Source organism: Taeniopygia guttata, chromosome 5 (assembly GCF_048771995.1).
Source record: "Taeniopygia guttata chromosome 5, bTaeGut7.mat, whole genome shotgun sequence".
NCBI classification, from domain to species: domain Eukaryota; kingdom Metazoa; phylum Chordata; class Aves; order Passeriformes; family Estrildidae; genus Taeniopygia; species Taeniopygia guttata.
Window position 1 is genome coordinate 56749057 of NC_133030.1, and position 15302 is coordinate 56764358.

The window sequence follows — 15302 nt, forward strand, 5'->3', positions numbered from 1 at the left end:
GGGAGAGCCGAGGGGCGGGGCCATGCGCCGACCTCGCCCAATGGGGACGGGGGCGCCGCCGAGTCCCGCGTTCCGCGGCGCGGCGCTCCGGGGGCGGCCCCGCCCGCGCCGCCGGGATGGCGGAGCGGCCGCGCAGGGCTCGGCTCCGCGCCGCCGCCGGGATGGCGGAGCGGCAGGGCAGGGTTAGGCTCCGAGCCACCGGGATGGCGGAGCGGTAGGGCAGGGTTAGGCTCCGCGCCGCCGCCGGGATGGCGGCAGGGCAGGGCAGGGTTAGGCTCCGAGCCGCCGGGATGGCGGAGCGGCGGGGCCGGGCTACCGGGATGGCGGAGCGGCCGCGCTCGGCTCCGCACTGCCCTGCTTCACCCGTCCGTGCTGCCGCACTTCGTGCCTTGAAACCACCGCGGAGCCACCGGCCAGCCCGCTCCAAGCCCACAGCCACCCCCGTTCCCCCCCTTTTTTTGGTATATACTCGCAGTCCGCCTGTGACCAAAACTACCAAATTTCAGTAAAAGGCACGCCCAGGGCCTCCACGGAGCAGCGTTCCTACAACGCCCCGGTGCCAGCGCGGTTGGGAAATGAGGCGCACACGTCTCCCGACCAGCCCTACAGCTACGTCAAACATTGCACAATTCTGCCATGAATATTCACTTCATTTCTTTTTCTTCAAAGATGAAGTGGTTTTAGCCATGCTCAAACCTCGTATTTGCTTTTCACGGGCATTTGCGTAATCAAGTTACATTGGCACAAGCGTTTGTACAAACCAGATTTCAAAATCTGACATTGAAGTATTTGTAAGATCAATTTTGATCCTTTGTCGAACCCTGCCATGGGTTCGTTACCTGATGCATCCCCTGAAAGCTGCTTGATCTAAACCCATCTCCAGAAGAGCCAATCTCTAGGACATTAAAACCAAACAAAACTCGAGGACATCTGCACAGATGGGTTCCTACACTGACAGCAAGCACAGACCAAGTTCACACACAAAGTTCCGTGTCGTGCTCAGAAATACTACAGAAGCATTTGCAGTTTTCTGGTGGAGATACACCACAACTTCGATGAAGGATCAGCTTCTTTTTGTGATTATTCAGCAAAGGAGATTTTTTTCCTTTAAACCCTCAGGTCCAACAGATTTTAACCCTTGTGTCTCCTGATGGGCACTTGTGAAAGGGTAGGAGTGTGCAGCGGGGCAGAGAGACAGAAAGCTGGAGCTGACCCCCATGGGTGAGGACAAGGGCATCTTCTCTCCAGGCCACCTCTCTCCTGCAGCACGGTGCCCCCAGTTCCTCAGCCACAGCTGTGCTCTGACCTCACTGCCGGGGTCACAGAGCGCAGAAGGGAGCGAGTGCTGCCATGAGAAGCACTAATGAATCCTTTTTGACACGCTGCCGGAGCTGTGTCACCTCCCCAAATGGCTGAGGGGTGACACCCCGACCCCCGTGGTCCATCTGCTGCACCAAATGTAAGTGCAGGACCTGTGTCAGCACGGAGGGGAAGGAATGAATGAAATACCTCCTCCAGATCCCTTCCTTCCCACCACACACTGTGGCTTTAGTGGAGGAGTAACTCTGAGATGTTGAGGATTCTTCTGTCTGCTGAAGTCAACCAGGGACAACCAGGAGTATTGCACCAGGACCGACCCCTGCCATATGCTGGGGATTATCTCCAAGGGATAGACACAGGACAGGCGTACAAAGGTAGCTGGTGCAGAAGAGATGGATCTGGAATCATTATGTCTAATATAGACTATAAAGGGGAAGTGTAACTAGCAGTACCACCGAAGTGTCCCCATAGCTTGAGCCAAGATTAGGCTTTGGAGACTTGATCCCTGCAGGCCAAAAGTCTATGACCTCTGGGCAGCCCTGCAGCACCGGTACAGTCCTGGACAATTCTCCCTCTCCAGCTCAGTGCTTGAGCCCCTGGTACAGCCATTCTCCTCCAGTTCAGACCTCCCAGCAGACACCAACACCAGGTCACCCTGCTCTCCTCACTCTTTCTTCAGTGATTACCCAAGGTGGTCAGCTGCTCTGTAAGCAGTTTTTGTTCTGTGCAATAGAAAAGGGCAAATGTGCTCTATCATGGATGTTTCTAGAAAGGTCCATTGTTTCAAGCATGCTCTGACAAGAGCTACAGCAAAAAAGAACCTGGGCCTGTTTAAATGCATGCATCAGAACTTTGGATTCATGACTTAACACTTTAAGTTCATAGAAATGACACAAAACATGGTGATTATTCGCAAAGGGTTTGGTCACTTTTTTGCTTGTGTTAACAGTGGGATCCACATAAAAGAACTGGGACCTCGTTTAGCTTGGCAATATTTAGTGTCTCATGTGCTAGAGGAGCCATGCTTGTCTCACATAGTGAAGAATTCAGAGGGCTGAGCTCACATATAAGGGTTTTCTTGACAAAAATTTTCCTTTAAAAGGGCCTTACATTCTCAAATGAGGTCATGTTCTAGGAGTCTAATGCTCTCCCATTTTAACTTGAACTAAGCTTGAGGCAAACAGAGGACTGTATATGATTTTTAAATGATTTAAACATGGCCTTTCAGTATGACTATACTCACTGCAGCAGGCCAGAGTGCCATTCTCACAAGCAGCATATTTGCTTCTGCAGCAAATTTCACATAAACCAGGAAAAAACACAACCCCCAAACCAATCAAGATCTGTATATAACTCATCTGAAAGGAACGCTGGGGGTTTGCTACTTCCTCTTACCTTCATACTCGGCAACTATTCAAAAACACAGTTCCAGGAACACAAGAACTAATGAAGACTCCCTTCCTATGGATTTATGCCTGTGATTAATTACTTTGTGTCTAAGGTAAGAGCTCTAATTGAAGCTAGTCTCATGCCTGGAAACTTATGTCTCTCCCATATCTGGATTACTGGTTATCAGTACAGAATGCTGTTTTCTTCTGGTATCCCCACTTGGAAACATTCTAAAAATGTAGTGACTGTGAGATCTGACGGATTTAATTGAAATGAATTGGCTATTCTAAAGCTGAATGGCAGAATGATCACGTTGTGCCATCCTTCCATAGGGAACTGAGAAAGGCAGAGCACGCTGCACTAAACCCTGGTGGTTTTACCACCTCTTGTTGGTGGTAAAGCCTCTGTGAAGAAACTATTCCTACACTTACTCAAGTTTATTAGAAAAAGCCATAACACAAGATGGTTATTAAAAACCTAACAACACCTTACAGAATATTTCTCAGATTAGGAAATTAGCCATTGATCTCTTTTGTCAAAAGAAATTGTAAATTTGTAAATTGTACAAAATGTACAATTGTAAAATGATTTCAAACACAGAAAAGTGAATTTGTTTTATGCACTTTTTTTTTTTCTTTTACATATTAAACTCTTTTGGTTTTTGAGTTTTTTTATCGATATACCCACTCTCCCCTTTGGAAGTCCTGTTTTGTAAGCTTGCACAACTCCAGGCTGAAGCTGCATTACTTTTTCTTGACTTCCACTCCAAATCTTGTCTGTAAATGGAACATGGAAAATAGTATAAACTGTTTCCTTCACTGCAGCATTTTACTATTGCAGTACATCCTTGTACTTCCCACTCCTTGGGAAGCTCCATGGGGACTTTCAAATACAGCATACATGGGGATACAATTTCTGTTTAACTCTGGTTTTACAAGAAGTAATGTAATCACCTGTATCTTCTCTTACTTGTCCCTAAAAAGATGACAGCTGAAATTACTCAAATGTTTCCCTAGTAATGCAAAGCAGCTGCTAGCATTAGGTTTTCCAGTTGACATGTTTGTCATGCATGAACATTTACCACTATAATTCTTCAGGTCATAAACCACTCATATTTGGGGATTGTTGGACAAGCAAATGAATATTGGGGTTTTTTAAGAAAGAGCAACCATATAAACTTATGAAAATCATGTCAAATAATGAAATTTTTGTACTTTTCACCAGCCTTTTTTTTTTTTTTCCAAAAAAAGCACTACAAACTAGAAAAAGCACTAAAATAAGCCTCTTTCCTGACAAATTATTTGATGGGATTTCACCTCTCCATGAAAATTCCTTGGAAAAAAAGTAGGAAAACTTATCTTAATTGTAAGCTTTGCAAGAGACACCAAGAAAAGTTTGGACAATCCTTGCAAAACCTTGTATTTGATAAGCCATATTGACAAAAGTATGTACGTTCCCAAGATGTTTATTTCATTTCTTTGAAACTTGGTGGCTTTTTACTCTTAGTATTAGTCAGTATGAAATAACACTCATTTAAGAACTGATGAGCAAACAAAATTTGTCATCATCAGTCATGGGTTTTTTTTGCATATGGGACTACATCCTAGGCCTGAGACATGAGTATATTTTCACTTTGAACAGAAGTAATTTTTGAAAGCATTTTTATTTGTCTTATCATAGATGTCAGAAAGCAAATGTGTTGGGATGTTTTAATTCTAGCTTTTGACAGTTCATTTACGTATAAGGGAATATGGAGGAAGTTGCAGGACTGTAAAGCAGTCACATAAATCAATGTTCTGAGACACAAAAAATCCATAATGGTCTCATAATTACAATATTATTCTATACTCCAGTCAATTTACAATAATGCCTTTTAAAATGCTTACTAAAGCAGCCCAGACATACCCAAGACTTCAAAAAAGTCTACGGACAGCTTTGAGAACAGGTAATTCCTGGTGAGTCTGAAGGCTCAGCTCATGTGTGAATCCCTAACCTGCTCCAGGCTGAAACCCTTCACTGCTGTGCCTCCAAGGCAGTCTGGTCAGGACAGGTGCTTTAATTCAAAGACCTGATTCTCTCTTCATTGACCAAATTTGTCCTTTAGGCAAATATAGTCTGGTCGTAGAGACAGGTGGTGTCTTGTGCTAAGCAAACTCCCAGAGCTGAGGCAGAGAGAGGGGGTTAAAAGAAACCAGCAAACACCCCACAAACAGAGAAGCAGTAAGCAGACAAGCTATTGTTACAGAATGCCTGAGCTCTGATTTTCTGGCAGGGGAAAAGGAGAAATAAAAGCACAGGCACAGAAGAAGGGGACAGATCTCAGTGCTACCTGCAAGGGAAGCAGATTGGATATTAGCTGTGTGCCTGACAGTGCTTTCTTTGCTGCAGGTGTACAGCCCAGTGCCACCAGCAGACCGACAGCCTTGTCTGACACACGGCATTGATGCTGTGCAAGCTCCACAACTCTTCCCTAGGAGCACGAGAGAAAAAAGGCTGCTAGGAGCGGCAGCAAAATCTGCCAGAAGCCTTTCCTAATTTAAGAAGTTTATTTTTTTTAATTTCCCATTTACATGTAGAAATTAATAAAATCCCCAGCAGCAAGTATCAGCTCTCACCATTTCTAGTAACAGCTCACTAAAGAAATGAGAATGGCAGTTAGAAAATAAAGCTTTTTTTAATTTTTTTTTTTTTTTTTTTTTTTTTTTTTTTTTACCAGGAGAAGTGAAGCATGAGAAGCAGTTAAACTGAGAAACATTATGAAAGCAATAAGGAGAGAAGCTGATTTTACAGACTGGTCTCTGCAAAGTCAGACCAGTTGTAGGCACCCGACAGTTTTGCATGGTGACTGTGCAAGTTTCAGCAATACCATTTCTTATACCTGCTGAGCCAAGATATCAGGCTTGTAAGAGCACATTAGATTTGGCATAAGTTTTAAGAATGTAATAAAACAGGGTATATATTTCTGTTTAATGCTTAACTCCACAAATGCCTACTTACCTAAAAGCTTTTCTGCTAAGCCAAGTAGACTATAAATTTTTTAATTAGGCACAGCTTCCTCAGTGAAGGAATGCACCCAGCTAGATGCTTTTTACAGTAATAAAGTTATAAATACACACATGTGCATTTGGCATCCACAGTTTAACAGTTATGAACACGTTATACTGATTCCTAGCTGTAACATGTAGACTGATGCACACTAAGGAGGTGGGGAAGAGCATTTTAAAGGTATCTTAACATGAAATTGCTCATTTAAAGAAAATGGAGGTTGTGGGGCAGAGGGGAACATGCACAATTACTCAAACCTGTGGGTTTTCAACACAGTTAAGAGCATTTTTGGAAGTTTCCCAGAGGAACAGAAGATATTTAGTTATTCCAATCAATGCTGAAGTTCCCTTTATAAAACTGAAACTGCCTGGCTCTGTTTTACCCTAAGGCATTTGCTCTCCAGTTCCATGGTTCACACACAGAAAATCAAGAAAACACACCTGCAGATCTATAATTTTTGAAAGAATTTCTAATACTACAACAAACACTACCAGATAAGCCAGATTTATTTCACTGTGATGTACAACAGTATTTATCTATATTTGGATCCTCCTGAATCAGTGTTTATTGCTGCAATACCTATGAGTGATCTCTCAATCAAGACACGTAGCATGGGCTTCTCTGTGTTCCGGCTGCATCCTACAGACTGAACTTGCCAGTGCCTATATGCTATTTTGTCCTTTAGCATGAAGTTATTAATCAAAGTTTAACTACAGCAACTACAACTTACCTTATGCCAAATTTAATACACAGAAACATCTTCTAGTTCACTGAAGACTCACACCAAGTGTGTGGTTTTGGAAGATGGGGCCAATATACATTCAACTGTTGAGTTTGCAAAATTTAGCTAAATGGTATCTTTCCTCTAGTCAGATGATTCTAGAACACATGAGCTCAATGGTCTCCTTATTCCTGAAGTGATACTCAAATGTTCTTAACACCTCTTTGGCACCCCCACCTCCAAACCCCACTCCAGGTCTGAGAATCTGTATCATAGGTAAGCTCACAGGCAGAGCCTGCCACACACAGCAAGGTTCTCTTTCCTTGTTCAGCAACTTGCTCTGCTCAGATCTACATAAAACAACCACGTTACTGACAGATGTCTTCCCCTGGCAAGCCATGGCCAACACATTCTAGAAACCAATCTGTATTTTCCCCCTTCCCTGCACCTTGCTAGTTTGGGGCTTTTCCCCAGTAGCAACTTCTGATGGTAAACATTTGTTATTTTATAATAAAATTATAGGCTATACTCAAATTATCCCTTTCCCCCAGAAAAAATCTTCTAGGAATAAGCTTAGTTATATACACTCTAAACCGAATGTGCTGGAAGAAAAGACCACCATCCATGTTGTATTACATTTTTTGTTATTAAAAAAAGCCAAGAGAAAACCCTTGGTAAGAGTGGAGCATATTAATTATGACAAGACATCATGACATACCAACCAGTGAGACTTAAAGGCCGCTAATAACACTTTTTGTAGCAATTAGTGCAAGATAGTTATCTGATATAAACAAATATTTGATGGTAGACTTCAATAATAAACAATTCACTTGATGACATTTACATATAAATACACATAAATAAAACCTGCATCATTTAGGCTTGTAGTTAACAAAAAGTATGGTCTGAAATGAATTAAATGTAATTGTGCCTAGCTAGATCAAAGCTTGTCCTATAATGATACTCAAGTGTGTGGGGTATGAAAAGCACAAATGTACAATTCTCAATTTAGTAAAGTACTACTCTATGAAACAGAATCATGAAAACAGCTCTTACATTTTAATGCAAAGTATAAAATTGTATATTTACATTTACATACACTTTACTGAACTACATTGGGTAGCTCATGGTAAAAAACATCCCTTTTTGAAAATTTTGCAAAAAATACATCAACTGCAGATATGATCAAAAGTTACTAAGTTAGCAGCTGACATAACATCTGTAGTAAAAATATATTTTAGGAAAATACCTGGAAAAATCTAAAAACTAATAAACACTTTAAAACTATTTTTGAAGTAAAAATTGTAGCAAAACCCAGAAGAAGCTAGCAAGGATAACAAGAACTATTGCATATTGCTCTTTAAGAGCCATGTAGCGACTTGAAACAGAAGCAGCAGGTATGGTAGGAGATTTGTGGTGTAACACAGTGGAAACCGTAGGATAACAGGAAACCAGTTATCTAACTTCTCTGTTTATTACCATTTTTATGGGAGAAGTGTAAGAAGATAAGAGAATCCCTCTCCCTGAGGATATCCTCCATCAAAGGCTAAAACAAATTGGTAAAAGGAACCCAATTTCAAGAGCCTTGGATCCCCAATGTAGAAATATTTACCATATGTACTTACAGTTCAGTGGACAATAAATCAGATTATTACACTACAAGTTGCAGGTTAACTTTAAGAGTTAACACTATATTGCAATATGAAGTGCTTCTTAATATATGTATCTATATAATATACAGACATCTGTAAAATACTCGTGCAGATTTGATAGAACAAACTGTGGAAATGGCTTTCTCAAGTCTTTTCTCCCATTAACAGATCTTTACCTCCACACAAGGAGGTTCAGGATTCAACAAGGATTTCCACAATATGATCAAGGTCATTAAGATCAGATTTACAATTAGAGTTAGAAGCTGTATTTGTTGAAGAAGAAAATGTTTCAAGGCTATCACAGTGTCCCATTTTTGTGTTGCTCATCATGCCAGTTAACATAGTATCAAGATCATAGTAAGAATTGTCAACTTCTGAAAACAGATCTTCAACAGAATTAGGACTTTTATTCTCCAGTGTCTCAAATATTTGATCTAAAGATTTTTGAAAGTTTCCTTTATTTTCTTGTGGATTCTCCATTTCCCACACGTTGCTCTGCAAGTTTCTTGGTGCTTGCACTGCAGAGGCTGTTGACATAGTTTCTGAACTATCTTGTGCCTGATCATTCTCAAAGTCTTTACTGAAAGTACCATAGGCTGGAACATGCTTTCCCTCAGCTTGATCCCTAGATGAACGACAGAGGATATCTGTTGAAACAAGACGATCCAGGGATGCCTGCCCTGTACTCTGTGTATTTATCATCTGCCAAGTCCCGTCCTGAGTCATTTCCTCTTGGATCTGCCGTACCGTGTTGGCGATTAGTACCGAACGACAAAGGTTGGGTTCGACCAGCATGTGACACAGCTGAAGTTTAACCAAGGACATATCTAAAAGTGACTGCCGCTGAAGATTATAGGAAGGAATAGCTTTAATACCAGCCAGAGTCCCTTCAATATCTTCTTCACCATCAAAACATTTTCTCTTTAATCCTCGCACAAACATTGTGTCCTGTTTAAAAAAAAAACAAAAAAAAACCAAACAAATAAAAAAAAATCATGGACAACACAAACAGCTCAAGAGGAAGGAGGAAAAAAAAGGTACTAAAAAAGAGAACAGCGAACTTTAATCTTTTATTAAAAAGTAAATTCTTTAAAGATAGAAACATCAGAATTGTCATACCATGTTCTAGAATGGCCAGTGTGGTACAACAGGGGTCAGGAACAAGTGGACCGGGTCCCAAAGGCGACATTCGGGAACCAGGGGTGAGCAGGTCCACAAGGCATGGCACTGGAGAGAGGCAGGGGCTCCAGCTCCTGGCTCCCGTTAAGCTCTGCACCTGATGGGAGTCAGGAGCCGCTGCCTCGCACAGAAGCAAACATCTCACCGGCTGCATTTCCCCTACTGGAGAGGCAGTTTCTCCTCGCTCCTCCCGAGTTTCTACTGGCATGCTTAACCTCTGATTTTGGAAATAAAAATACAACCTGGCACACCATTTTTAAAAGGTTTGACCCCTCCAGAACATTAATATGCCTAACAGAGTAACATTAAAAAAAAAAAAAACCAAACATGGGCAGCATATGTGAAAAGATTTGCTTATTCGACTACAAAGACAGTAATATCTAGATTTGTTCCATGTAACTTGAGACATTCAGCAGAGGTGCCCAAAGCAGTCCTGGTTCCCTTCCTTAGGTGAGTAAGTGAACCGAGTAATTCCAAGAAGAACTAATCCAGTAAGGATAATCACAGTCATCCTCTGTATGGGCTTCTGTACTCCTTTCCTTATAGCTAACTCTAAGACAGGAAAATTCCTGTATTTGTAGCTTAGGTTCACCAGCTAAAAATACACAGGGTGCATGCAGGCTTTTCAGTATTCACACCTAAAATCACTTGCTGAATTCTACAAGGGGTACCTCTCACATACCAGCTCTTCTTCTGAATTGCACTAATTTTGACAACAGTGACCCATGCAACTATTGCAACTGGTCCCTTGGAATACAAAGTAACTTTTTTTTTAATGCAGTATATGTCACTTCTTTAAGTCTTATAAAAATTGGGCTGCAAATGAAACCTGACCTTTTAAGTTATGCTTCTTCCTTATTTTCCTTCTATGTCTTCTGTCCTTAGAATTCCTGCTTGCCTACTATCTGGGGGCTTTTTTCCAAGGTAGTGACCCAAATGGAACAGTTTTTCAACTAAAAGCGGATAAAACCAAAATACTATTGCCGTGTCTTTCTATGTAACTTCCCATTTTCCTTGATAAGCCCTAAACTCTGGCTTGCTTTTCTGGTTGCTACAGTACATTCCACATATTTTCAAGGAATTCTCTCTCAGCTCTTTCAGAGACACTAAAAATCCACCAAAGGGCAACAACACTGCTCCTTTCAAAATACATTACATGCTTATCTGCTGTGAAAACCTGAGGATAGCACAGTAGCTAGATAAACACTTGGTCTGACTCTGTACAACACTTGTTACATTGCTGTATATATCCGTGAAATAACCTTCACTGGGATTTGCCAACTCTTAAAAGATTTTTTTCCACTGAAAGTACAAAACTCTTTTGAAATCATAATGTGCAGAGACTACATATAGAATAAACTTGGTCTTGTAATAATTGTTCATCTTAAAAGCTATCCATGGATTAACTATGTATTAAATACTTTGGACTTTTCTTCTAAAATTTTATCCTGACACTTAACATATTTGCATTAATCATATTAAATACTCAGTATTGTTGTTGCTCTATAGTTCCTTTCCCATATTTTTAGACATTCCTGCAAACTTCCTATCAGAGGATATCCTATTTAATTTTTCCTACACTTGTATCTACAGTAATTTCTGAATAAACCCTTACCACCCCCCCCACCCCCTCCCCCCGTGAAACACCCTCTAGAAACATCTTTTGGGACTGTTTACAAATCATGTATGATCACATCATCAAACATTAAACACTGTGGAGAGTTTGAAGTTTCTTTTATTTCAACTTATATTCTTGTGAAGAGTAAATAAAACTTCAATTGAATGTTAACCTGGTTTCATACATCTATAATTTGGCATCTATATGCTTTCTAAGGCACACCAACAGAACAGAACACAGGAGAAAACTTGAAAACATCAATACATCACACACACTTGGGCACCTAGAAGCAGAGGAAAAACATTTATCGATTCTTAAAGGTAAACCTTTCACAGCATTCACTGATTTTTTCCTAAAACTTGCTTTCAATTAGTATCTTACATCATAAAGCCAGTTCTTTGCCATTCTGTTCTCCTGACTGCATAGAGTATCAGGTTATGGTTTCATTTAAGAAGCAGAAAGTGACATACCAGGAATGGTGTTTGATGCAGTCCTTCCTCTTCTCCCATGCTCCTGAGCAAGAGTCCATGCAGTAAAAGTGACAGCACCACCTGGCAAGCACAGGGAAGCAGGATGTCAGGCAGGGACAGGAGATGCAGAACAAGACAGTTTTGCTTCTCTATCCTGTATGATGTGAGCATCATTCCCAGAAACATGAACAGTACTACTATTAAACCCATTGCACAATTAGAGCACAGATGGGATTTGGCCAACAAAACCCCAAAATCTGCAGCAGGAGGGAAATGCCAGTTTAATTCCAAGTCCTAGGCTATTGCCTGGACCTTTGGACCAGCACTTCCCTTATGCCTACAGCCTTGTCATTTAAAGAGAAAACAAAAGTTTTTCACATGAGCATTAAAGTGTACACAAACAAAAGGTAATGAAAGTAAATCTTCCTTACTTTTATTACAAAACTATAGTTTTCACCTTTTTTGTACAAACCCATGTATATCTCTGTAGCATCTAGAGGAAATGAGGTGGCACAAACACAAAACTGTAACATAGCAAAACATGAGAGAATTTTCCTTTACAGCTTAGAAACTTTATGAGTAAGATTTACTTAGCAAGATGACAATAACAAAAGTAATGACAGTAATTAAACTGCTTTAACAATAAAGGCTGAGTTTTTAAAACCCATTTAAAGCATAATAAGATTTGATATCTCAAATACAACTTCACATCACATGCAACAATTCCCTTAACTACTGCAACAAAAGAGTGCTGTTCCAACAGGCTACAAAAACTTTTATAATAAACTATGGAAACAATTCAGATACTTTTCTAGACATGTCTGTGCAGTACAAGACAGTTCTGTGTCTGCAACTAAAGTGCATACCTGGAAAAGAAACAAATAAAGAGGATGCACATGGAGATCTGTTCTGATTTTCTGTTTTGTGTAGTAATAAACAATTTTTCAAAATTGCTTCTCTCAAATGGAGGGGGAAGAAAATGGATGACAAAGGACTTGGGGGTGAGAGTGCAGAAAACATGTCTTTACTCAAGAAGCTGCATACTTGTTAAAATGCCACAATGGAAAAAAAAAAACAAAACAACACCTTTAACATTCTCAAGCCGAGAACTTTTGACTTGATTGCAAACATTCAAACATAAATGATGTTATGTCATGGAAACTGTATTTCAAACAATTCATAGTCTCTTTTTTTTTATGGACTGAGCTCACAGCAACTTTAGAAACAGTGTTTTAAGGCATCTGAACTACAACTTCAGTCAGACACCATATCAAGTCAATAAACTATTTCTTATTTCTGGCAAACACTTTATAACACTATAAAAGTTCAGAAGTTTTTGCTCCCCAGGTACACTTTGAACATATTCTACAAATGAAAAGTGATCTCTTTGAGAGCCTGTGTCTGGTAACTATTTGAATCCAAAAATTTCTACTTTATTGGAGGGTAGGTAACAAAGGCATAAAAAAACATCCAACATCAAACACCCCCCCACCTCCCCGCCAAGAACTATAGGTAAAGATGGTGCAGTCATGACAAAAACAAACTGAAATATTTTCTGAAGCTATTTGGTATATCTGACAATTTTAGAGGGAGAGGCTGTGGCTGTTTGCCTCCCAAAATAGGGGACAATACAGGAGGGGACTGTTGCTGTTGGTAAAAGAGCCATTATCACATCCACAAACTAAATGACAGGGGATGCTGGCAGACCAGTCCAGTCTGTAATCTATTTAGGTACTACAGAAGGAAACTTTTCCCATGCAATATAATAATGTGTAAAACCTGCTGCATGTGATTCCACGTTCTTCCCTAGTCTATAACCAAATCACATGGACTTCTGTTAGTATAAATTTGAAGGATATGTCCATCACAGCAGTCATTTCTCTGGGCTCTATAAACTGGCATAAATGTGTATCTCAGCAACCAAGCTCTCAGTAAAAGCATATTAACTTCATAGCTATTACCAGATGCAATTAAAACTTTGCAAACAAATGACCTCCCACAGACTTCCCTACATTATCTCCAATAAGCATTCATCTCAAGAGAACTCTAAATTTGAAACTTAATTAAAATCTAAGTATCTTTTCCTATTGATTTATCTATTAACATACTCAAAAAGGCATTAGCCATTGTGTAAAACCTTTTGGTACATCAGAGGAAGACTGCCGCTGCTTCAGAGTTCAAGGTGTTCAAAATCCCCTGATAATTTGAAGCAGCACCTTTCTCTGTCCAAGAGGCAGCATCCAGACGAGCTGCATCATCTCCTTTCTTCTTCTGCTTCCCCAGTATCATGAGCCCAAACTTTGTGTATTCAACTAAGCTGCTGTTTGAAACAGCTATGCAGAAAAACTGTTGTCAAGGAGATCACAGCTAGCTGCAGCATAGTGCACTAAGGGAAAAGGAGTTTTGTGGGGTTTGTTGTTTCAGTTTTTAAAAAATAATTAATAGCATAGCATTATGTAATTCATTACAAGTTTTGCTTTTAGGATCAACAAATTCCCAGTCTGCTTTATAAAAAAGGTGCTTGAAATTTGATTCAGTTCTTATTAGAACATCAACTTAAGACATTCCAGGTTCACACGCAATTCGGACTCATATAGTGATATGCTGCCAAAGAAATAGTTAAGTACTTTAGGGAAAAAAAGCTGCTTCCCACTAACTGGGTTAACAAAGACAGGGAATTTCAGCAGTGCTTATCTTTAGGGAAAAGCAGACAAGACGTACCCAGGCCAGTGCTGGAGGCTCAGTGAAGCACAGTGCTGCGTTTTGTACAGCCGTAAGTACAGTGAGGATGGTTAGCACGGGAAGGCAAGAAGGGGCCGTATCGCCCCTCTACACTCTAATCCTCTCCACTCCAGCACTGGCTTTTCTAAGAACCGTGGGAAGAAACCAAAGCTCTGTGTAACAGTGGAGAAAAAACGGAAAGAAAGCTGCTACTCCTCTTTACCAATGCACGTGTGCCCGTATGGTGTGCCCTGGTATAAGGTGGGATGCAGACACAGCAGAGGGACGGTAAGGCCAGAAGCATCGCTATTCAGACTGGAACAAAGGCCCCTGTAAAGCACTGGGGTCTGCCCACCCCCGGGCGTAGGGGGCTGGCAGGCACCTCTCTGGCACTCGAGAGACTGGGGAAGGGGTTCCAGCACCCGGGGAAGGGCAGGCTGAGCAGACAGGGCAGGAGCCCGTGGAAACGCAGGTGGGGGCCAGGGGCGCTAAGCAGGGGGAGCCCGCAGAGCCGGGGGGAGAGGCGGGACCGGGGCGGGGAGCGAGGGGGAGCTCCCCGCCAGTGGGAGGGCAGCGGAGCGCCCGGGAGGGGCGCGCACGATGAGGGAGCGGGGCTGCGGCAGGGACCGAGCGAAGGAGAAGTGCGGAACGGGCCGCCTGTCCCGCCCGCGCCGCCCCCTCAGCGCTGCCGGCGGTTACTCACCGCCCCGCGCTCTCGCCGCCATTTTGATTCGATCCCCCCTTCAGCGGGTTCCGCCGGCACCAGCTTCCCGCGGATCCGACCCAGCCCAGCCCGACCCAGCTCACCGTACTCACCGCCTTGCCACTGCTGTCGCCGGCGCACACCCGCGCAGGAACTACCGCTCGGCTCCCGCCTCACCGTCCGCTCCGCGCCCGAAGGACGGGCGGGGCCAGCCGGCCCCGCCTCCCCCCGCCCGCCATCTTATAGTCAAAGCCCACAAAGGGACCCGCGGCCGCTGGGGGCGGGCCTTCCCCGGAGACCGCGCCCACCGGGGAGCGGCGGCGCCTGCTATTGGCTGCCGCCGGGAGTTGCAGGCGGCACTCGCCGCTGCGATTGGCTACAGCGCCCGCCTGTCCCACCCCCGGGCTTCGCCCCCGAAGGCGGTGAGGTTGCCATGGCAGCCGGGCCCTTCCCCTCGGCCGTGAGAGGCTGAGGGCGGCGGGGG

At 42.5% G+C, this 15302-nt stretch overlaps 1 protein-coding gene and 1 long non-coding RNA gene across 5 annotated transcripts; one reads left to right on the forward strand and one right to left on the reverse strand.

The window, feature by feature from the left end:
- The first annotated feature begins 438 nt into the window (after window positions 1-438).
- On the forward strand, window positions 439-7883 carry LOC115495615 (uncharacterized). Its single transcript, XR_003960931.4, has 2 exons — window positions 439-2821; window positions 5426-7883. It is a non-coding gene; the product is annotated as an uncharacterized lncRNA (long non-coding RNA).
- Window positions 7103-15085, reverse strand: CDCA4 (cell division cycle associated 4). Of its 4 annotated transcripts, none has more exons than XM_072930491.1 (4): window positions 14932-15085; window positions 11395-11475; window positions 9247-9523; window positions 7103-9075 (listed from the first exon to the last, which is right to left on the reverse strand). In XM_072930491.1, exons 3-4 carry the CDS (start codon window positions 9247-9249, stop codon window positions 8320-8322), a joined length of 759 nt encoding a protein of 252 aa, XP_072786592.1. In that variant the 5' UTR covers window positions 9250-9523; window positions 11395-11475; window positions 14932-15085; the 3' UTR covers window positions 7103-8319. The 4 variants fall into 4 exon arrangements, with proteins under 4 accessions (XP_072786592.1, XP_030130980.4, XP_002200624.4 ...); XM_030275120.4 differs by lacking the exon at window positions 9247-9523 and adding an exon at window positions 14116-14288; XM_002200588.7 differs by lacking the exon at window positions 9247-9523.
- Between the last annotated feature and the right edge of the window lie 217 nt (window positions 15086-15302).